The 25,030-nt window shown below is 39.9% G+C and overlaps 1 protein-coding gene across 3 annotated transcripts in view; it reads left to right on the top strand.

The window, feature by feature from the left end:
• cacna1da (calcium channel, voltage-dependent, L type, alpha 1D subunit, a) overlaps positions 1–25,030 on the top strand; it is a 59,103-nt gene that overhangs the window by 8,607 nt on the left and 25,466 nt on the right. For all 3 annotated transcript variants that reach the window (XM_079341515.1, XM_079341514.1, XM_079341516.1), the window contains exons 3-18: positions 9,361–9,500; positions 13,493–13,665; positions 14,310–14,462; positions 15,801–15,997; positions 16,370–16,473; positions 18,566–18,735; positions 20,395–20,469; positions 21,739–21,826; positions 22,069–22,095; positions 22,588–22,748; positions 23,079–23,304; positions 23,417–23,624; positions 24,263–24,383; positions 24,499–24,586; positions 24,684–24,714; positions 24,792–24,946. In XM_079341515.1, coding sequence (XP_079197641.1) covers positions 9,361–9,500; positions 13,493–13,665; positions 14,310–14,462; positions 15,801–15,997; positions 16,370–16,473; positions 18,566–18,735; positions 20,395–20,469; positions 21,739–21,826; positions 22,069–22,095; positions 22,588–22,748; positions 23,079–23,304; positions 23,417–23,624; positions 24,263–24,383; positions 24,499–24,586; positions 24,684–24,714; positions 24,792–24,946 — 2,117 coding nt within the window. The remainder of the gene's footprint in view (positions 1–9,360; positions 9,501–13,492; positions 13,666–14,309; positions 14,463–15,800; positions 15,998–16,369; positions 16,474–18,565; positions 18,736–20,394; positions 20,470–21,738; positions 21,827–22,068; positions 22,096–22,587; positions 22,749–23,078; positions 23,305–23,416; positions 23,625–24,262; positions 24,384–24,498; positions 24,587–24,683; positions 24,715–24,791; positions 24,947–25,030) is intronic.

Below are 25,030 nucleotides of genomic sequence, written 5' to 3' on the forward strand. Positions count from 1 at the left end.
TGATAGATAGATAGATAGATAGATAGATAGATAGATAGATAGATAGATAGATAGATAGATAGATAGATAGATGGATAGATGGATAGATGGCTAAATAGATACTTTATTGATCCCGAGGGAAATTCAAGGCATCCAGTAGCAGTATACAGACAGGCAGGACACAAGACATTAGTTACAATACACACCCGCTGTCCCCCTCCCCTCTGTATACAATAATCCCCCAAACAAGATTTAGCAGCCCCTATGTGACTAAGAGTAAACATAATTACAGGTTAAACCTGTGCAGTTAGCATTAGCATTAGACTTAAACTTATATATAAAAGAGAATTGTCATTCTCTTTTGAATTTTATGCATTTTGATGGTCCTCCTGATGAAGTCGGATAACACCTCAAGGTGCTAAGGCTCCCCAGGGTGCTGAAGTTTAGAAAGTTCAGGCTCAGTGTCTGTTGTATTTTTGTTCATAGGTGGACTAACCATAAACATCAATGAGCTGCTTGATGGGTTTGTTTAGAATAAATGCTATACATAAACCATCATTCATTCATTCATACTTTCTTAACTGATTTTAGTGAATGATTCCAACACAATAACACAAAATACACACATTTATACTCCCATACAAGCATCTTAAACGAACATTTACTGAAGATTAATTTCCCATTACATTTTCTTTATACATTCTTTTAATTACATAATAATTGAGCAGCATTTTAAGCCATTATGGAGAGAACGCCATAGTTTTCACTCAGATACTGAAATACTCATTAGTTTTAATGTAATGAGTATTTCGTGAGTATGGACCCAATATGACATTTCCGCCTATAATCCATCTAATCCCCTTCAAAGTATAATGTCTGTATTTACAGTTTGACAATCAATCTGTTCATTTTTTAAGCACTATATGTTTCCAGTTTTGCTGTCTATAATGCTTTGTGATTTATTAATTTCATTAGTTTTGTTGGGGAGTTGATGACGCAGGCTTCTGTATGAGGTTTATGTGCCAGTGTTTTGGCTGAGCCTGTAAAAAAGGGTGTAAATGTGTACATCTGTGATGGATAGAGCATTTGGCTCTGTGTGTGTGTGTGTGTGTGTGTGTGTTGAATGGTTGGCACAGGCAGCAGTGTCTGAACTGAGGACTCCCATAGAGATGATTGTAGAAGTATGTGTTTAGTCACTTAAAGTAACTGCTCATTTGTGGCTCACACTAGCTCTGTCCCTGCTTGTTATCTCAGAATGTGTGTTTCTGCATGTGTGTGCAAAAGTGAGAGAGAGAGTGTGTGTGTGTGCGTCTTTGTGAGAAAAAGGGGGGAAGAGAGGGAAGAGGGAGTCAGAGCTGTGTTAGCTTTGTGTGCATATACTGTGTGAAAGTGCAGCCATGAGGAGCTTACAATGTGTGGGCCCTCTTAAAGGGATATATTTATCTTTCCAATGTTTCCCCTTTGTATGATATATCATTAGTTTAATGCAATGATGAAAAATGTTTTTTTGTTGTCCAATCAATACAGTTAATGTTTTGGTACAGCATCTCGTATTTAGCAGCACTTTACACTAAACCTTATTACATATTTGGAGTATACATCAAACTCACACACAATGTGTTATGTTCAAAATATTAAGATGCAAAACACAAAATGTTAGTTGTATTGCCTGTTTTTGGTTTATGCTTTTTTTTTCACTTTAATCACCTTTAACTGTTCTTAACTTAAAAAAAATTTATGTCTATGAAAACACATTATGATGAATATCCTCTCTGGTTGTTTTTTCTCCACCCACAAAAGATGACGAGATGTATAGAAGCAGATGCCTCCTGTGGTCAGTTTAGTCGTTTAATCAACAGTAGAGCTCAGGGGCGGTTCTAGAGTCTGTTGGGGCCCTCGGCAAACGTTTATTTAGGGCCCCTCCAACCAGCTTCCATTATTGTTTTTACAGCAATAATGCACACAACACTCAGCAGGGCATTGAGAGTGAGTGCTGTCATATGGGGCCCCATTAGGGAGGTTTCCTACTGTCAATGCAAAATGTGTACATTCGGAGGCCATGCTGTGGTATACGGTTTGTCAGGCGTTAGGGCCCCTATATTGGCCTGGGGCCCCTAGTAGTTGCCTGCCTTGCCTGTTGACAAGCAGCGCCTCTGTTAGAGCTGATTGTTTTAGTGCAGTTGTTCTCACCCGGTCTCGCCTCAGGACCCACCACCAACTTGTTAACAAGAAATCGATCGTGACCCAAATTTCGGATTTTTCAACCAATGAGATTTGTTTTATGAAAAACTCTGCAGTTTTGGCCTCAGACGGTTCCAAACACGCGACAGAACAAAGAGATGAAACAAAACAAGTGATACAACAAAGTGATATTTAGGCTTTTTTATACTTTTTTCTCCAAGGCACATCTCCACGAACCACTTTTGGGTCCCGAACCGCCATTTGAGATCCACTGCATGTGACTAATCACTCTGGAGATCTGTTTGCATGATCCAAACCTTAATAAGTGAGAGTGACAAAACAATGGACTTAAATAAACCATTATATATCACAAAACAGAGAAGTTTACAAGATTGATTTTATTTTATTAATTTTACATGATGATTTACTTTTTTCCTTTCCCTGATATTTTAACTAAACAGTTTTACAGTGTTATGTAGGGGGTTTTAAAAAAGGCTGCACTAATGATGACAGTTTAGCATTTGAAAGTGTTATAAGAAATCTTTTATAGATCAGGTGTTTCACTTTTGTTAAATGTGCTGCTGGCTTATAGGAACAATAATTGTGATTTTGAAAATAACGTTCAAACTACCATACCTTTTGTATACTGAACTCACTATGGCATTGATCATCAAACGACTATATACAATTACATTTCCATGCTTGAGTGTACAATCTGAAGTGAAGTGAGTAGACTCACAGGAGTGAGAACAGAGAAGCTGTTGGTGGTGGCTGCCTTTCAGCTTTGAAACAATCACATGTTTACATGATAACATAATAATGCTGAAATCGCTGAAACTCTGAATCACTGAATCTGTTATTTACCATCCTGGAGTTTTTGGATCGTATGTCTGGGCACGTGAGCCAGTTATTCTGTCAAGCTTTAATATTACTAACGTGGAATTGACCATATTTCCACACTTATTAAACTAAAATTATGAAAATTCCATCGGAAAAGTTGCTTGTCTGACTTTAAAAGTGTGTGTGTGTATGTGTGTGCGCACACGTGCCTAGTCTTATGGGCCTAGTGCCTAGTGTATATGAGGAAAACTAAAGACGACAGAGTGAGAGAGATGAATTTAACATGCGAGGCACGATAACTAAGGATGACACCAAATCAAATCAGAGGAGTTGTCAACTGAATAAAGACAGGTCACAAACTCACTCAGCTCCATGGAGACACCTGCACATTTAAGATGTGCTGGTTCCTCCTTGTCTATTACCCTTTCAGCTAAAACCTAGTAACATGAGCGTGAGGTAGGACAGTTTTAAAGGTCCCACATCATGCTCTTTTTGGCCTACTACAGTACATTCACAGTCACTGATGTTCGGAAAAACTATCTGTTTTCATGTCCTGCTCCATGCAGGCTCTCTCATCTGCCTCTGTTTGCAGCCCTCTGAATCCCCCATGATCAGGGTCCCCATGTAGGCCTAGTCTGATCTGACTGGTCGGCCGTTTCACTCTGTTGTAATTGGTTAGTTGGTTGGCACGGATGTCACATGGGCATGCAGCATGAGCTTGGTTTTTCTACAACGAGCCAATGGGTTTAGATCAGTGATATCATACTGGCAAATTTAATTCTGGCGGGCGAGGGACGAAGCGTTCTTTGCAGCCACGCTAAAGCTAACATGAAGACGTAGAAGAAGACACTTGTCAGCGGATTTTGAATTTGTGCACACAGATGTGCCTAAACATGCACAAGACACCTGGAAAACACACTAAAGAGCATACAAAACCAGAACAGGCAGAATCTGGGACCTTTAGGGCATGGAGTTTAAGAGTCGTCTAATTCTGAGGTCAGACACTGTTTTGGTTTTCATGACTGCCACTGCATGTCATACTGTACATGCCAAGAACACACAGAAAAACACAACAGCTCTGCAGTAATGAGGTGTTTGATTTCACCGAACCTCTGGAAGAAAACAGCAAAGCCAGAGAGGAAAAAGGAGGGAATATACTGTACGATTTTATATGTACTATTTTCATTGTTTATCGCTACCTCTATTACTTTTATCTTTTTCTCTCAAAGGCCTCCTGCGGTCAAGTATTGAGAATTAATATGGATGCTGAAACCCTCAAACAGAGTATCTGGTTCATCCAATGTAATTGGTGTCCATGTCAACTTCTATCCATCCTCCTGTTCAGGTGCTGCAGCATTATGATCGTAGATGCGCCTCTTTTTCTTTCACAAGTCACCTGCATGCACCGGGCACAATGACACAGTCCATACTTTAGCCTTTATGTCAAAAGATTAAAAAGCTCTTCATAACATAAGCAGATTGAATTATCTGATGGGGACACTGAGCAACAGTTGTGCTGCTTGAAAATATGATGATGCTGCACTAAGGAACAACTGTGTAAAGTGAAGCTCCCTGTTCTTTCACAGCCGCAGCATTTGACCAACTATGAACACATGAGCTTGAAAAACTACATAGCTGTTGAATGCAGTGTTAATGGTAAAAGTCGAGGGCGAACCTCGGTACTACTTCAGCAAAGTTGCGCAACACATACTCAGTGTTGTGTTTTCTTTCTTTGGGAAGACATTCTCTTGGCAGTGTGGGTATACCTGAGATGACCTGCACTTGAAGTGTTTTCCTTGGCAGAGTGACATGCACATCCTCACACAACTCCTGGCCGCCCCCACAGTACTGTACCTCACACACACACACACACACACACACACACACACACAGTATGTATAGACTTGCATACACATATTCTATACACAAGGACACATTTGTACACTATATACACAAACACATGGCCCCAAGCTGAATGGAGCATTAAAGAACTGGAAGTAAGAACAGATGTGTGAATTATGGCATATTATGAGTGATTTTAAGTATTTAATAGAAACAAACAAGTTGTGTAACTATAGTTACAGGCTCCGCACACAACTGATAAAGAGTGCACGCTGAAGCACACATATTTATTGTGCGAACCTGCAGGAGTGGGCGGTGAAGAAGCACTAAATGCTGGCTGCCCTAACCCCCCTGGCTTGGCTACATGGCAATGACTGATCTATACAGACAGGGGAAGGAAAGGGAGGATGGGGGAGGAGGTGTAACAGGAGAGAGATGGAAGTTCTGCAAAATATGTCAGCTTGTTAAGGGCAGCAACAGATAAAAATGACCGTAAAATTACAGTAAAACATTTGAATCTGCTGTTAAATTCTTCCTTTGGTTGCTAACTGAACTTTTTTATTTATTTATTTAATTTGAAGTACTTTATTAATCCCTGAGGGTAACATTCTGTTTCACAGTCTGTTATTGTAGAGACATGCTTCTCTCACACACAGGCCTGAGTTACACACGTGCACAAGCAGGACCTGTGGACATGCATTAATGGAGAGATGTCAGAGTGCGGCGGCAGCCCCCACTCATGTGGTTACTGTATACTGTATGTCTTTTTTTTCTACTGTACGGTTGTTACTAACATCTGCTGTGTACTATCTTGTATTTTGTTGAGTTTAGTCTCCATCAAAGTTTCTAAGATCTAGAGCTGCTGGTTTTTTAACACTTGTTATGAAATGGCTCTTTACAAATAAAGATTGATTGATTAATTGAGATGCAGTATGAAACCTGTCCTATGTTACTCTGACTCATGTGACTGTGTGTGCCTGTCATCTTGTACTTATAAGTGACTTTTCTGGTCGTCATGCATTTAGATACAGTCGTCTCGTTTTTAACTTCTCAAAAATCTTATTTTGTCAGATTCCTTTAGTCCTCAAATCTTGTGAATGTTTGGGTTAGCAAGACATTTGAGGATGGATTTTTTTGCATTGGGAATTATATTAATATAATTTCCATTATTCATAACAAAGTGATTGTATCCTATCTTGGAAACGTATTTAAGTTATTCGCTCCCTGTCTTGTTTTAGGAGTCTGCAGTTTAAATCTGGCTTTATTTAGGTATGAAGTGATCATGTTTGAACAACGGTACTTTAATTGCCTCCCAAGCTGTTTTATTGCATTTTTATAACTCCTGTTCCACATGTTATCGCTGCACATAATTTAATTGGGTATATTTTGAGTGTAGTCTGGAGGAGGATTCACAGAGGCGGATGTGCACTGAGCACAGAGTTATCTAAACCCTAACCCGAGTGTTTTTACACTGATGTCCACATGGTTCAGTCATATGGGAGCTCAGGTTGAAGAATGCATGGCTCAGTGGGTTAGCTAGCTTCCTTTTGTCATATGGTGATCTGAGCTGTGCAAGTGTGTGAGATGAACCGTCAACATGGCCTGTGAAGATCAGGGTCTGTGCGGCTGCAGAGAAACGTGTTATTCCGTGTGTTATCCTGCTTTGCATGAGTATATGATGAGAGGTTAGCGTGCATTACAGGACATACACATTTGCAGCACATATGTTTGTCAGTGCATGGTGTATCATGTTGTGCTGAATACCTAAGAGATGGACAGATAGTGTAAATATATGTATATCATTACGAGCACATATTCAATGAGAGAGGATAGATACAGTGAGTTTCTTTACAGCACAAATAAACTACGATGACTCAGAGATATATTTATGGTCATCCCCAAAGGCCTCTCTCTTTCCTCTCCGTCTCCTCACTCTTCTCTTCCTTCTCCCAGTTTAATGTGCAGATGCTTGAATAAATCACTGATTAATTAAGATGGAATGGTTATCATTTGCTATTACATTCAACATCCTTTTCCAAACCAGGAAGTGGCAATTTGCATAAATTGGCTTGGCTTGGAACACTCAATCTGTTCTGACAAAGCATGACATGCTTCAGTTTCAGTATCTTGACAATTATAACTCAATTAATTCTGAAACAAAAAAAACAAAAAAACTGGGGAAAATATGCGATCGACAGTTTTTAATTCTCAAATTTCGATCCATAGTTTGTATTTACTCTGCGTTTCTGTGATTATGATTTCTGGTGGTTTTCTCGAAATCTCAATTTATTTATCTAGTTTTCCTGGAGTAATGCCCCCTTCCCCCAACAAAACACACGCACACACAAACACACCTTAGATTGCCTGAAAAGGAATCTTTTATCACAAGAAAACACGCCATTATTTTCAACGCGATTTATTAAAAAAATAATCCGGCATATTGTGAAAACCCGCTTTGTAAAAAAACAAGAAAAAGAGGTCCGATCTTTAAAAAAACAACCGCAAATGACCTCTCCTATCATTCCTTATTGACACCAACATGAACTGAAATTGCACTTTTCTGTCGGTCCCTTTTTGTCTGTAAACGCCTCTATAATAGTTTACTTCCCCCCTTCCTTCCGCCCGATGGATCGTTGTGTTCTCCCTGCTCCCTGTAGCCTAAGCTTGCTCCAACATAGAAGCAGAAGCCATGAGCTTAACTCAACCTTTTACTTCACTAACAAAGAGTCCCATGCCTCTTATTGTGGGCTAAGTGCTTCTCACAATCTGCAGTAAACTACTGGGAGAACAAGCCCGCAGTCCACAGTGCTCATGTGTTTATGGTGTCCAAAGTGACAACAGAGCAGAGACTAAAGGAGCGCCTCAGGCTGAGGGTATAAGGAGATATTATTTATGTGTGGGGCTTTAGGCATTTGGCTGTTTTTTTATAGGACCTAAAGGGCATGGCATGTGAAAAGTTATATGACTCTTATTGACATTCACTAAACATGTGTTGGAGCCTGGATGCAGAGTTTATATGATGTCTGTGTGAATAGGGCATCACTCTGGTTTTCTATCTCCAGGGAGGTCCTAGAACTGTCCTCAACAGCTGAGTCACCCTGTGATGTGTCATCCTCCCGCACTAACATGCACATAGCACCTTTATCCAGCTGTGCTCTTCTGTTGTCCGCTGTGCACCCGATCGACCTCGACCCGATGATTTGTTCTTCCTGTCTTTGAAACAACCCAAGAGGAACACGGCCCTGCATTATATCACTGCATCTGATCTCTACATGCGTACCCTCTCCAGCATCAATGTGTATAAGCATCAGTGTGCTTGTACAGTTTTTTGAACCTCTCTCAGATATATTCATCATGCATCAGTCAGTAAAAGATCTCTGCCTGGTTGTTCAGCCCTAAACTGTCACATTTTAAAAAATTCATAAACCGAGATGATAGCAAAAAGGTTTTGCTTTGATCTTCCTCTGATTTAATGTGATGTTCAGCTGTGAAATACTTTTTATTCCTCACACATATAATTCAGCCTGTGTTTTTTTTGTTTTTGTTTGAGGTTTTCGCACACTGTTGTGGTTTTTTTATGGTTCTGTAAATTTGTGCCAAGACGTCTTTTCGGAAGAGGCTGGGAACCCAATCAGATCAGACAGAGCAAACCTGACCATCGAAAAATGTCACACATGGGGATGATTTTCATTTTTTGCTTATGTTATGACAGAAACATTTTATTCGGATTTTGTGTTTGTTTAAAAATGTGCAGACCCATGGCCCGTGGGTTCGAGGTCGGATTCGAACCCACAGATGCTGCGGCGAGGACCCTTAGCATCTGTGGATTGGAATCCGACCTCGGCTCTTTGCTGTATGTCATCTCCAGCTCTCTCTTCAGCCTTCCTATCTAACAAAGACACACAAAAAAAATCTTCAAAAACATGTTGCACATTTAGATTATGGTTGCAACATATATGTTTACTTTTGTTTACACCCAGAGAGACTTTCATGAGGGTAAATGGGAGACAAGATGAGACAGTCGTGAATAGAATGATTAAATGGGACTGTGATGGATTTCTATTGAAGATAGTTCTTTCTTATAAAAGGTAACTATTTAAATAGTATGAGATTAATGTGAGATTAGGTATAATGAGATTCAATGACAATCTGTGAGAGAACTTCAATGAAAGGAGAACTCATTCGTTTTGTATTTCAGCTCTAATTCTTCACAAATGAACACTGTGCACGAAACAGAATGCAGCTGTAAATAAGTATCTGTGCACATTCTTACTGGTGCTTCTTTTGTAATGACAAAAGTTGCTCCGTCTTCTCTCCATCAAACGTAGTACAACAGACCTGGATAGACTATTCACTCCACACTCAACCTCTGCATCAATGTTTGACTCCTCTGCGTCTTTTGCTGTGCCTAATATGCTGCAGAGATACTTATTTTATTCATGACATTCCATCTAACGACTTCCTATTCAAAATCTATTTCTTCCCTCTTTTTTTCTTTTTTTCTCTTCGTGTCTGCAGGAAACAGTTGAGTATGCCTTCCTCATCATTTTCACAATTGAGACCTTTTTGAAGATCATCGCCTACGGTTTGGTGATGCACCAGAACGCATATGTGCGGAACGGTTGGAACATGCTGGATTTCGTCATTGTCGTCATCGGGTATGTGCTGAGCATCAGTAATTTCAATTGATTGATTTCACTCAAACAAAGTATTTGATCGAACTGAATATCGACCTGCCAGCTGATCCAAACATGTCATAAGGTTTTTTCATTTTGTTGTCCAGGCTCTAGATTTGCACTTGGACATCAGTTTAACACTTATGGTTGACAGTTTTCTGTTTAAGTTGCTTAAGCCTCTACACTGAGCGACCAAGTGCTAATAGAGACCCTCATACACCCACAGTATATGACCCAGAAAAGACAGAGAGAATAAATCAGAGCTTTAGCACCGCTGGAATGAGTCACCATCTCTCCATACTTCATCTCTTCTCCAACACTCCCTCCCAGATTTTTCTTCCTCCTTTCACTGACTGTCTTTCTCTCTCTCTCTCTCTCTAGTTCTCTTCCATCCGGCTCTGCTTTGTCTCTGCAGCTTTTTTTCTTTCTTCCATTTCTTCCCCCTTCCATTTTGATTTCTCAAATTGTGCACTTCCTGCTTCACCTCCTCCTCCTCCTCCTCCTCCTCCCCACCTCACTCTGCCCTCGTTCCTGTCTCCTGCTCGCTCTTCCCTTGTTGTCTTCATCATTATTGCGGCTTTTTTTTTTTTTCTCCTTCATTGTCCTTCTTTTCTCTCCTCCGTCTTTCACTCCTTTCACACACACAGTCCAGTGGGTAGCTGGGTCAGATTTGTTTATATGCTGCATGCAGTTCTGCCATGTTACTGACTGTTACTGCCCAAACATCTAAAAGAAGTCATGTCAGAGGTCAAGTTTCAGTCCACTACATCAACAGGCTATGCTTTTTTTCTTTCATTGGTGGATTCTAACAGGTTAGATAGATACACGGTTTGGGTTCATGAATATTCAGCTGTAAATATGGATGGATTGAATCCATTGTTTTACCCTTTGTAGAGAGGAAAGTGTTTTAATGAAGTCAAAGTTTCATTTAGTGTTATTGTCATACTTGTTTTAATTAGTTTATAAAAAAGGGCAGAAACATGTTTGGACTAAAAACATTTCAAGGATCATTGTATTGAAAGGATGTGGGTATAAGAAATGTCCCGATGCTCTGCAAACAAAAAGTCAAAGTGAGGTCATAAGACAGAACTGAGCTCATTTCTGAAAAAAAGGAATACCTTTATTTTGAGATTTTAAGTGGCAGTGCGTTCTTTCTGCCTCATTCTGCCAGTTCAGCTCGTCCCCTCCTGCAGAGTGACGCATCGGACCTGCACGCCGATGTGGCTGCAGAGTGACTCTTCAACTCGGACTGTTATTATTGTTACTGTTACTGTTCCTAAATTTCCTTGAGGGAGTCATCCCAAAAGGATCAATAAAGTCCAGTCTAAGTCGAAGTCTAAGTTATGTTCAGAGTTCAAAGGCCAAACACTAAAAGCTTATCAATGTACACCACAAAAAATTAACATCGATCAGGCACAAATTAATTCAAAGGAACACCTCAATACGATATTATTGATCATATGCAATGATTTTTTTTTTTTTCTCCTGTTACAAAGGTCTGCGCCATGATTTACACACGACCCTATAGTGACAATATCACCACTTTCCATTAAAGGTCATCTTTGTTATGTCATCTAATCGATCAGACTTCCGGTTGCTCAAGTTGTAATTATATTGAAAGTCTGATTTATCTCTTTTTCTCATACAGTCCAGACTCTTCACTCTTCTTCAGCAACAATGATTGTTGAGAACGTAACATTTGTTGTAGATGAGCTCAAACAGTTCGTGTAAACTCACTCTCAGATTGCCTAACCACTGGCGTACGCACGTTGACATTATTCAGCTGGACTGCTATTTAAGTGATGCATCACTGTTGTTCGAGTTGGATTCCTCAGGTATATTCAGTTAAGGAGAGTCAATAAAACACGACTGTAGTTTTCTGTTGAACATGGCTGGGTGAGTAATAACATCCCAGTCGCAGGCAGTCAGTCTTACAGCTGTGACTCAGTCTAACATAAGTCTGAGCAGAAGGAGCTTATAGGCCCTTAGAGCTCCCTACAGACAAGATCGACAGCTTCAGTCTCGGTTCTGAGTCCACAGCTCTGATGTGATGTGTGAGGATGATCTCCCCTCTTGGCTAGGTGAAAAATGTCTAACTGACTGTAATGAAGGGTCCTCTATCCACATGGGGATTTGGTCACTGCTGAGTAGGCAACAGTTATGGGTCTGCTTTTAACATACCTGCAGTGGACGTGACAACACAACTGATTTGAGCGGGAGCCTCCTTTTTGTAACCCTTTGATTGCTATTTCTCCCAAAATAGAATCTGCCAGAAACCCTTCCGAGGTCTGTGCAACACTCAAGAGAGTCCTCAATGAGATGAGATCCTAGGGGGGGGCGCCAAAATGGCCAGAGCCCTGCTTCCACATCTGTTGATTTGATTTATAAATCTGTGGTTTGGGGTTAAATGGGGATGGGGAACCTGTAGACGAGCTGATTTTCCCAAATCTCCCTTTTTTTCACCTCCTGATGTCACTAATACTCAGCATTTCCCCCAGCTTTTCATTGAAAAGAAACTGCTGATCATTTCTTCATCGGGTCATAAAAGTGTATTTTCCATCTTTGAATGGTAATGATTTATTGTGTTATATCTGGGTCAAGAACTTGTATTCCTTCAAGTACATCCTGTATTTGTTAGGATGGTTTCTGTGAGGTTGTAAAGCAAAAATAACGCAGAAAAGTGTTCAGTTTCACACATGAATGATACTTCATGCCCGGAAACAGTAAAATACAAATGTACTGAACCACAAAAGACTTTTGTGTAGACATTCATTTAAAACAGATTGTTATCATTTTATGGCTTTAAGGGCATTGTGAGGCTCCAGAGTCTTCATTTATATGTAAATGTGTAAGCACAACAAATGAATGTCTGGAAATAGTCCCAAATCTTGGATCATTATGCAGAGTTTCTCCTGCCTATAAAACCCTCAGCATATTTCATATATTATTAAAAAAGTGTACCATCAGATTTAGAAATGTTTTAGCTTTGTTTAATATCCTAAATTTATTTCTATTAATGAAAACATTTAACTTAAGGATAAGGATAAGGATACACTTTATTGATCGTTCAATGGGGGAAATTTGGTTGTTAAAGCAGTTCCAAAAAAAAAACAAAAAACAAAACAACAGGTAAACAAGGAATATAAACAGCATCAATAGCAAAGAAATTTAAAAAACAGCTATGAGCAAAATTCAATACAGAGAATAAAAGAGATTTATTGCACAGAGTAGTTACAGCCTCAATTTTAACTCCTTTCCCAGTAGAAAAGTAGAAACTGTAGAAAAGGAATACGTTTCCTGAACATAAACAAGTGTGTTTTTGAGGGCATTGGATTGTGGTACATGCAGTCGTAGAAAAGCAAGAAAAACACCAAGGCAGGAAGTCAAACACACTTCCGATTAAGGCATGATGCTAAAACACGTCGAAGTGTGTTTTTAAGGCCTTCAAAATGTAAAATCAGATGAAAGGCGTTTTAATAGTTTAAAATAAGTTGCTTGGAGTTTTCTAGTTTTTTTAGCCCCACGACTGATCAAATACTGGGACAAACATTGATTTCTGTAAATTTTGTCTGAATAATAGTCTGAAAGAAAAGATTCAAAGGGTAATATCCTCAGATTGTTGATTGCCAGCTAGAGAGACAGGTAGTGTGTGGAGGAGAGAGTTGAGGATGACATGCAGCAAAGGGCAGAGGTCCTTACATGGAGCGTGTAACAAAATCGCTAGGCTATCCAACGCCCTTTGAATAATGTTTTTCTAGAAAAATCCATTTAAAAAACTGGCTTTAAAATAGGGCTGGGTGATTTATGACCTCAAATCAATAGCAAGATAAATTAAACATTTTACTTCGATTAATTAACAGTTTTTCCGTTCATCGCTCTTAGCTCGCTGACATGGTCTCACCACGTTTCATGGATGGTGTTATACTTTCCTGGACAGACTGACATTGTACGGTTCTGTCTTTGTTTTCTGACAGACTCTTCAGTGTTGTCTTGGAGCTTTTGACCAAAGAGGAGAAGATAGAATTGGATGGAGACAGTACTCATCCGTCAATGCATGGTCATGGGGGGAAACCAGGTGGATTTGATGTTAAAGCCCTTCGAGCCTTCCGTGTGCTGCGACCCCTGCGGCTGGTCTCAGGAGTACCCAGTGAGTAGTGACAAGTGCTGACCGCCACGTGCCAACTCACACAGTCAGATGATGTTAACATGGTCAACCCAATATATATTTTCTTAAATACTTCCCTTTTAGATAATTGTTTTAGTTCATTGATTCCCAGTGAGTGTTCCTTGAAGGGTTCTTCACAGTTAAAGGGCCAGATTTTCGCCTTACCATCCCTGAGGACTGTTTTTCAATAACGTTGACATCAGCGTCCAGGACACATGAGCTCTGGGTGTAATGAAAACATGCAACAGACTCAGAGCAAACACCCTGACACGTTTAGAAACCATGTTGTTTTATATGTCCTAAAATGTATACTTACAGTATAAAAAGTTATGTCGTATCTGCTTGTTGAAGAAAGATGATTCTGTCCCGGCTGTTGTATAATTATTGACCAAAGCACACATGCTGTATGTTGACATCTGTTATGTTATGTTCAACATTTAATATTGTATTTAAAATTCTCTTCAGCTTGTCATAGCGTGAATCATCATTCAGTATACTTTTAGCAAAGTCTTAAGATTCTGAAGTGCATAGATATTGTAATAATAACTGACATATCAAGATCAGGCAGAGTTAATGAAAGAACCACGTGGACACCAAATGTGATGTTTCTTTTCTTCCTTGCCCAGGTTTACAGGTGGTGTTGAACTCCATCATTAAAGCCATGGTCCCTCTTCTCCACATTGCCCTGCTGGTCTTGTTTGTCATTATCATCTATGCTATTATCGGCCTGGAGCTTTTCATCGGCAAAATGCACGCAACCTGCTATCTTCCTGGTTCAGGTACGCCTTCTCTTTTGTCTGTTTTACATTTAAAGCAGGTCTTTATTCTGTGTACAGAATTATTAAACTCCAATATGATCTCATTTCAACACATATCTGCATTTAGATTGAGAATCTGGGGGTAAGGATGGAAATGTTTTAAGGGGCTTAAACAGACCTATTCTACACTATGAGAGTCTCGATTTAACTAAACAGGAGTAAACTTCTGCTGGACCATGAGCAAAAACCCATAGCCATAGTACACTAGTAAAAATGTTCTTATAATGTCTGTGAGGATGTTGTTTATGGAGACAAAATTCAAAACTGACATGGCAAGTCCCCCTGATCAGTGGTCCCAAACTCAAGTGTTTGGGTGCAGAACTATTTCAAAGTTTGGAGAGGAAAATGAATCCACACAGGTCAGGAACTTGCTTTAGAGATTTGTTTTTATTCATGTGTCTGTGCTCAACATCAACAAAAAGCCAAAGAAAGGCCCCCGTACATAAAACGCAGAAAATCTCAAATACCCAACAACAGAGGACAGACAAACAAGCTAGAAATAGAATAGAATGCCTTTATTGTCATTATACAAATTGTACAATGAGATTACTTGGCTTCACCTTAAAGTGCACACAGCTAAAAACAAAAAAACAACAATAACAAGAAGATTATGGGTCAAAAAAAAGAAAAAAGAGTGACCCTAGTTAACAGAAGATGGGATATGTGTGGTAGGACTCAATTACAGTTTGCAGCATACTAAAATTAAATTGATGAACAGACATCAGATTTCTTATTGCACGGTACGAAATAGCAGATCTATAGCAGGGTGTAAAATATAAATAGTGCATTGTATGAGACGTGAACCATTGCAGGGTATAAAAAAAATATAGCTGCACGGATCAAGGAAGAGCTTTAAATACTTCCTGCACAAACCATCTAACAACCAGCAGGGGCAAAGTTCAACAGACTATTAAAGATATGTGTAACATAAATCGTTCACAAGTCTTTAATGTGACGAAACACTGACCACAAAGTCCTCAAGTCAAAGTTTATTTTACACAGCTTGTTCAGAACAGAATACAAAAAAGAATGAGATGCACCCTCACCCATTCCAAAGTGGTACTTGGTAGAGTCCACAATGCCAAAACCTGGTGGACCAACCCTATGTGCGCTTGTTTTTTAGAGCACCATCCTCAACCAGGAAGTAGACCTCCACAGGGGACAATAATAAGACGGAAAAATATTGAACAAAATTGTGCTTGTGATCTGATGAAGCGGTCAGATCTGCCCCTGATTGAAGTCAGCTGATATTTCAACAGCAACTAGCACGTTCTTGATGTTTCCTCTCTCCCTCTGTAGATACGTTAGCAGAGGACGAACAAGCTCCATGTGCGATCTCAGGGCACGGGCGCCAATGCCCCATCAATGGCAGTGAGTGCAGGGAAGGCTGGCAAGGTCCCAATGGTGGCATTACCAACTTTGACAACTTCCTGTTTGCTATGCTGACGGTGTTTCAGTGCATCACCATGGAGGGCTGGACGGACGTGCTGTACTGGGTGAGACTCTCATTCTGCTCGTTCTCTTTACTTCCTTCTGTCACTTGCCCTCAGCTGAAGTGTCTTCTCAGATTAGACATGGAGCTGATGATGTTTTCCAAAGGCAGCTTTTTTTTTCTCATATGATTAATTTACTAAATAATGAAATGTTTTTTTTTTTTTTTTTTTACAACTAATAGTAATAATGCAATTCTGTCCTGTCCTGTCCTTGCTGCCACTGTCTAAATTTTCTGCAATGGAAGCAATTTACGTCTAACTTTTGTTCTGCTCTTTTTTTTTTTTGACAGTTTCTACCTTTAACAGTTTATACCACTCTTTTCTTTCTCCCTTCCTGCTCCTGTTCTTCCTCTGCGGTGACGCTTGTGCCTTCAGATGAATGACGCTATGGGCTTTGAGCTTCCATGGGTGTACTTTGTCAGTCTTGTGATCTTCGGCTCCTTTTTCGTGCTTAATCTGGTTTTGGGTGTGTTGAGCGGGTAAGCACCTTCCTCTCTTTGCTGACAGAGACCCTCTGCTTGGTGTCAGGCTGATGGTTCACTGTTCTGATGTGTGTTTTTTTTTTTGTTTGTTAACCGGCTCCTATTGGCTCCTGTAGGTCAACGATGCCATTGGATGGGAAACTCCTTGGATTTATTTCGTTAGCTTGATCATACTGGGCTCCTTTTTCGTGTTAAACCTTGTGTTAGGTGTGCTAAGTGGGTAAGAGGCAGCTTGTGGATTTGCTCTGCAGTGTTAAAAGCATGTTTGCAGTGGGTTTTCTTTTTTTGGCGCAACCTGCTTTGCTTTGGGAATTGACTACAAATTCAACCATTTATTCAATCATAACAATCTGCTGAAGATGGAGATATTGAACCTATCTTGGTCTGGTTTTTCATAGAGCAATGGGAAGATGTATTTTCTCATTCAAAAGTTCATCATGGTTTCAAAATATCTTGTCCTTTCAAGGGCAACCACAAAGTTAAACCTTCACTATGCTCCTTTTTGAGACCCATATGAGTCCAACTAATGCTACCTCCACTCACAGTAACCACACATGGACAAAAATGAGCCCAGTGAAGAATTTAAAGCTTTGATATGGGTTTTGTCAGTGGGGCACTTCTTAAAAAAACTATCCTGGAACCAACCGACAACCCAACCCACCCAGTAAATACACAAATGAATATAAAAATACATAAACAATAGACATATAAGTAAATACACAAATTAATAGACAAATAAATGAGTACATGAATGGATATATAAGTGTGTTCTGGACATCAGTAGGGTCATATATAACTTGTGTACAGAACTCAAAGGGCATCGCCACGGCAACTTGCCAAATCTGATTTCACACCATGAAAGATAATTTTGCTTTAACTTAAATCTACTGAGCTCCAACTGAAACAAACTTTAAATGCTTTATGAAGTTTCTTTTTACACACAACTACATGCCCTAATTTACATTTTGTTACAGCGCCTTCTGTTGGTAAGACAAAGTAAGCCCTGTGTGAAAAGGCTGCGCTGGTTTTTGTTGTGTCCAACAACATTGACCCTTCACAGACTTGTTGACTCTTCTGTGTCTGATGAAGACACTGTGGCTAAACAAACATTGTGTGCTGAGGTGTGCACGGATATTTATTGCTGGTTCTACTTTTATATTTATCATCATCGTCTTTACATTTTAGATTTCTGATCTAAAGTCGTCAACTCTCCTTTATTCTTGAATATTTGACTTCTAATGTTTACAGAAAACAGACTGAACATTGGTTTCAGTCAGAAATATTGAAAAATGGCACGCTCTGAATATATTTACATGCTTCCACTGTTTATTTAACCTATGAATTTAGATGCCATGCAAAAGTTGCGTGTCTCTTTAAACCATCTGTCCACATAAATAGACTTTTCTGTCTGATTAAGATGCTGAAGATTAAGATACTGTTCACACAGCTCTATCTATAGAGCTGTCATCATTCAAAGGTGTACATCTCCCTCCAGTGGTTAGGCTTCACTAAAACACACAAGGCATTGAAAGGGTTTCGACTCACAGTGATCAACATCCACACATGAAGTGTGTGAATATGTAAACAAATGTACAAATTGGGACCATAGCATACATTTATATTTTATGCCCTTTCAAAATGTTTTCATTAGATGAAGTGTAAGGAGAAAGATTTGTTTGCTTGTGTTTTGTGTGAAAAATGTTTTAGGTTTTTGCTGTGAAAGTACGTTTCTTTTTATGTGTGTGTAGGGATATCATGATACTTTGATACACTGCACTGAACTGTACAAATACGTTGCCAACATTTCCGTACTGAGTGACACGTTGTGCAAATCAGTGCTGTCTCTCTTTCGCTTGGGCTAAAAACATGATTTAAGATCTGTCGTTTTTTGAAAAGCCGAGGTCCTTTTTGATACTATTGATCAGTAAAACAACAAAGCTTGTTGCATTATAAAATGCTGCTAAAAAGTATCAACTCAATTAGACAACCTTATGTGTGTAATTGTTTTCCTTTTTTTGGTTATTCATGCACTCCTGTGTTTTTGCATCTGTTTGCGTTTTCTGTCTGCCCGTGCCTTTTGCAAACCCAGAGAGTTCTCCAAGGAGAGAGAGAAGGCGAAAGCTCGTGGCGACTTCCAAAAGCTGCGTGAGAAGCAGCAACTGGAGGAAGATCTGAAGGGTTACCTTGATTGGATCACACAGGCCGAGGACATCGACCCCGACAATGAGGACGAGGCCGAGGAGGAGAGCAAACGCAACCGTAAGCGCCCCATTCTGCTCCTCTCCTCTGTCATGCTAAGTAACACTGCGCTCATAAGCCACACTTCAATACAGCAAAGTGATACAATCTGTTTCCACCACATGGAGAAAAATATCCAGCAGTGTGTGTTATTGTTGGCTTGAGAGGGCTGTGATTTCTGCAGCTATAATTAGGCCTTTGTTTATATAATCAGCGAATGCAAGGGTTTGTACTCTGGAAATCTATAATGTGTCATAGTGGGAGTTTGGAAGGAAAACACAGTGGATAACCTACAGATAATTCCTCTCAGGAGGAGACATATTTATCCACTGGTTAAAGTCTTTTTCAAAACAGAGTAGATGTTTATATTGTCAGTCTTGTGTGTTTCGATGTAGAGTGCTGTATTTTTAAAAATGCCACAGACTCCTGGTGAAGCTTCTTTAGCTTAGATGTGGAGGAATCGTGAGTCTATTACACATCATGTGACACATACTGTAAGTGTTCTTACTTTTTAGCCACTGTGCAAAAAAAAAAAAACTACTGGAAAGGAGGATTTTCAACTCACTACATAAACAATGGCACAATAGTCCACAGCAAACGTATAGCTGTAAGTCTTGCCTGGTTTGGCGTTTTATTAAATATTCTCAGGGCTGTAGAAAATCAAATGAGTTTCAAGGAAACAAACCATTTTTATTTGACACGTTAAAAAAGGTCAAATACACAAAAAATAACTGCAAAATGTCGTTAATGTCTTTAGTTCCATGTTTAAAAAAAGGCTGTAATGTGTCTCTTAATAATGCAGAATTAGTCAATGCGACTTAAACAAGACGTACACAGACGCATGTCGGTTTAGCATATAAACAAACTTATTTTTAACATATTTGAACCTGAGCTCCAGACTATTTCCTTATCTCCACGCTTAATGTATGTCACTGATAGAAGTGAGGCACGCCTTGAGTACCGCTGGAGTTTGTCTGGATAGGGAAAAAGGAAGGAAAAAATGATATGACTTGAGCAGTAGAAAAAAAAACTCTTAATCCAAATCCTCTTTATATAAGCAGCAAACACGATGCAGAACAGAGAAACGGCCACTGATTCTCTAGTGTGAATGTGAGGTTGCAAAATTGTACCCTCTGTCTGCTCCCCTCATTTAAATGTACTCTGACCATTGACTGTTGCTTCTCCCACCTGTCTTTTCCTCTTTTTATGTTTAAATATATGTGTTAACCCCCTTTACCCTGGCCCTTGCGGCAAACATTTACCATGAAGTGAGATTTTAAGCTGTGGAGCTTCTCATGCAGGTCCATGCTGCTTTCTCTCCAACATCCATTCTGGCTTTTGGTGTGTGTCAACGAAACATAAGCCCCTACTAACATGTTAATATGCACAGACTTTCGTTCGCACTGTAACATGTTAGTACAGGCTCACCTGCGGGTGCTTCAACTGACTAACAGCTCTCAATGTTGTTCTTCTGCCCTCCTCAGTGTCTGAAGCCTGTGGCTCCTGCTGCTCTTGCCATTGTTGGTTATTGATATTTTTGAAAACTGTTGTTGTCCTGTGGTGCTTGTCTGCTCTGACCCATTTTGATAGCTGACCATTCTCGCCCTCCCCCCTCCCCCATGTCCCCTCTGCTGTGCCGTTGTGTATGAATGCATGGACTTGCATGCATTACACATGAAGGGGTGACTTTGGCTGACCTCACTGAGAAGAAGAAAGGAAGGTTTGGGTGGTTCAGCCAGTCGTCCGACACTCATGGTAAATCCTGTGCTTTCCCTCCACTGTTCTTTAGCTCTTTTGTTTGTATGTCTGCACGCAAGAGTGTATGTGTGTGTTCAATGCTCATATTAATCTGGACAAAACGATTGATCAATTTCGTTCAACACAAAATCAACATTTAGTGCATAAAGTACCATAAATACGACAGCTAGCTAACAGCATAATGTGTCTTAAAGGGCCAGCTGTTTGTTATTACAATGCAAAGTTGCAAATAGGTAACAATCAGTTATGTCTGCTGCACAGATACACCACATCAGGTGAGAATTAATACACGTTCAATTACCAAAATGATAACATTCATTGGCCTTCAATTTTCAGTTGGCCCATCCTATATGACTGTTAAATGATGGTGTGTGTAAGTGTGTGTGTGTGTATCCTTATGTAATACCTCATCACTCTGTGCTTTACTATTGTGTTAACCTATTGTGTCTGAGCATTACAGCCTTTTCCAGTTTTCTCCTTTTCCCTTCCTTTTTTTTTTTCCGAGGACCTGCCGGTTCTAAATATACCCAAAAATTGCCCAATCTAATATGGCATTGAAGTACAGCCGTGTTTCATAGAAGGCACACCCTGTTTCCCTCCCTTGTCCTATTTCAAAAGCAGGGAGTGTGAATATGGGAAACAGGGCTAAACCCAGATCACTACACCAGCAGTCAGCACTATTTTCAGAGCTAAGAGCTGTCCGACCAATCAGGAATCAAAGCCAATGCGTCTACATAAGCCAAGCAGCAGCACACAGCATGCTCCCTTATAAAGCAGTGAGACTTTTCACACAGTTAATCATCATGTGTCTGCACACACAGTATCTGCAGAACTCTTAGTGTTGCATTTCAGAGACAGCTCTAAAAGCCCTGCTCCCCTCTTCCCTCTGCTCCTCATTGTGTGCATCAGTCAGCCCTCGTGGAGCAGCTGTCCACTCGCCTGTCCCATGTCAGCTCCCTTTCAGCACTCGGTAAATGATACTAATGATGACAGTGATGCACAGCCACAGCGCTCAGCTTTTTCTTTTTCTTTGAGGCCACAAGTTTGGTAGCTGCAGTGAAGCAGTTCTATTTTTAAAGTCACTATCAAATTATTGTGATGAGCTTGGATACGTTTTTTTTTTTTTATCCTTTTCATCTTTTACGTTTTGTAAAGTTTTTTTTTTTTGTGTTTCCCCTGGGATTCACTGCACTGTGCTCCATCCGAGGAGTCTTGTGACAAGTGATTGTTTTTTGGTAAATGTCTGCTTTGTTTATGCTGCTGCAGCAAGCGTTCCAGCCAGTGAAACAGAATCTGTGAACACCGAGAATCAAGCCGAGGTGGATGAAAAGACACCATGTTGCGGACCTCTGTGGTGAGATCCCAAAACAATTTGCACAACAAACATTATTATTTAAAAAAAGGCGACTGTTGGTCGTGGAAAAAACGGTGAAAAATGCAAAGCAAACAGCTCAAAAATGCATTTATATTGTTCTCCTGCAGTGCAACGACTCTGAGTTTTGCATGTATTAATGCTGTTAAATCTGGCTAACTAATCAGCGTGCCTAACAAAACTCTGCTTCAACCTTTAAACTTTGATTTTCACTTCTTTTTCAGTCAAAAAATTTCAAAGTCAAAGTTCAGGTGAGCATATTTGTGGGTTTGTGTCTCTTCGTGGTGCATAAAACTTAATACTGTGACTCTGTTTGATTATACTGATTTTTATATTCAAATGCTTGGCTTTCATTTTTCTGTATTTTAATGAGACTTTACAGGGGCCAAATAAATCAACAGCTTTTATAAAGTCAGCATGTACCAGTGTTTTAAAGAAAAGGCCTATTGCAGGATTTTTCAGCTCATTTACTACACAGTATGACTTGCAAAAAATAAACTGATGCAATTCCCTCTTGGCCTCTCTGCCTCACTCCTCTGTATAGTTATCATTAATGTAACCTTGAATAAACAAGGAGTGATACTACGCTGATATTTTCAGTGTTGTGCTTCGATTGAATATAATGTTGTATAATAGTCTCAATGAGCAGACTCTGTGTTGTTTACATGCTTTTAAAATGAAACCTGAGTCATATTTGTGCTTCTTTTTCATTTTCGTGCTTCTGTTTGTCTCTCCTTCTTCAGTCGGCGCTGGCGCCGCTGGAACAGATTCTGCCGCAGGAAGTGCCGGTTGGCTGTCAAATCGGTGCCTTTCTATTGGCTGGTCATCATCCTGGTGTTCCTGAACACTCTCACCATTTCATCCGAGCATTATAACCAGCCGATGTGGCTGACACAAGTGCAGGGTATGACATCACTACTGCACATATGAAAATAAAATGACGTTTATATTATTTTTCTGCAGCTTTAGTTTGAGGAGATTTGTATTTACACTTTCAAATGAAATGTGTTTTACTATTCAGCCATGAGTCCAGATGTCCAGACATTTTTTTAAACATTTAGTATTTTAATGCAGTAATTACACATCATTTATCAAAGAGTATTTTGAAGTGTAATATTTCTTTAGTTTTAGGAGATGTTAAAGAACCACAGCAGGATTCTTTAATGTGTCAGCCTTTATTCTCCACTCTAATAATCTGCATCATTTTCATGTTAAGCTTTTCCTTTTGTTTCAGATGTGGCCAACAAGGTGCTGCTGGCCCTGTTCACATGTGAAATGTTGGTGAAGATGTACAGTCTTGGACTTCAGGCCTATTTTGTTTCACTGTTTAACCGCTTTGACTGCTTTGTGGTGTGTGGAGGCATCACAGAAACCATTTTAGTTGAGCTGGAAATCATGTCTCCCCTCGGTATCTCTGTGTTCCGCTGCGTTCGCCTGCTGAGGATCTTCAAGGTCACACGGTACGACGACTGTTTTCACACTGTGGTTGTGAGGTTGTGTCGATGTGTATGTACGTGTGCGGTGTAAAGGGGGGGGTGTTAAATGAAGCGCCTCTCTCTTGTTTCCTTCTAGTCACTGGCAGTCACTGAGTAACCTGGTGGCGTCTCTGCTCAACTCTATGAAGTCTATTGCATCCCTGCTGCTGCTGCTCTTCCTCTTCATTATCATCTTCTCCCTGCTGGGCATGCAGGTGTTTGGTGGAAAGTTCAACTTTGACGAGACCCAGACCAAGAGGAGTACCTTTGATAACTTTCCCCAAGCTCTTCTTACAGTGTTTCAGGTATTTACAGTCAGATCTGCAGTTCAGATGATAATATATCTGCACACAGGAGCACAGACAAACATTCAGCGTTTCCTCATTCATGTATCAATCGTAAAAAAGATATGTTTATTGAAAAAATAACCTGATGAAATTACAATACTATTCTACAATAGTGCAACTAAATCTGTTTTTTATAACATAATGTTTGCATAAACAGACATAAAGGTTATACAGGTTAAACAGCTGAGGGCTAAATCGAGTAGGCTGATCATGTAGAGGAGGATAGCTTGCTGAAGATATTTTCTTTTGGTCAATTATTTGGTCAAAAACTTGCAAAACACAAGCTAAGTTTTAGGTCATTTAGAAACAATGTCACCATGACATAGTTTGTCCAACAGAGGGCAATGACGAGCTCTTCCTCAGACAGCTCCAGCTGGAGAATAATTTTTTTAAGTCCATTAATGTGTCCTCCACTATTTTGTGAACTTGATATCACACAAACAACAGCAGGTTTATCCTCACGTTGTTTTACCGACAACAAGTTGGTGTCACAGAAGTACAGGTGAACACTTGCACCAGAAGGTTTTGTCCACACATTTGAAACACAACTGTTGACACATTTCCCCAAAATGACCCAAATATTATGATGATTTCAGATCCTGACAGGAGAAGACTGGAACGCTGTCATGTACGATGGGATCATGGCGTACGGAGGTCCTTCTTCCTCTGGGATGATTGTGTGTTTTTACTTCATCATCCTCTTCATCTGCGGGAACTGTATCCTCTGAACACTAACTGTGTTGAAACAGAAAACACCAGAGTCTGATTTGATTTATCAAAGAATATAAAGCAGTTTGACGGAGACTTGTCCTTTTCTGAACACTGCGCTCAGATATCCTCCTGAACGTCTTCTTGGCTATCGCTGTGGACAACTTGGCAGACGCAGAATCTCTTAACACGGACGAAGGAGACAAGAAAGGGTGACTTTGAAAAAACATTATTTTGACTGTTTGCCTTAGATGCCGAGATATGTGTTAAAACTCTACTTTAATTCATGACGATTTCTGTTCATGACAGGGACAAAAAGGAAGATGAAAAAGATGAGAAGGTAACTTTTGTAACTTATCTTTATCGTGTAAAGAGGTTTGTTTTTTTTCACTTACCCATTATCTTCATCTCTGTAAGGAGGAAGAGGAGGAGAACGACGAAGCTGCGCCTGAGGAGGAGGACCCAGAGGTTCCATCGGGGCCTCGGCCCGTCATCTCTGATCTGGTCAAGAAGGAGAAGATCACTCCCATCCCTGAGGGAAGTGCCTTCTTCATCTTCAGCAGCACAAACCCGTATGAAACACTCATCATTTACGCCCCTCAGATTTGACACATATGGCCATTTAATACACAGCCTCATCTCACTCTCATGTTCTC

This window comes from Symphodus melops (genome assembly GCF_947650265.1).
Source record: "Symphodus melops genome assembly, chromosome: 4".
NCBI classification, from domain to species: domain Eukaryota; kingdom Metazoa; phylum Chordata; class Actinopteri; order Labriformes; family Labridae; genus Symphodus; species Symphodus melops.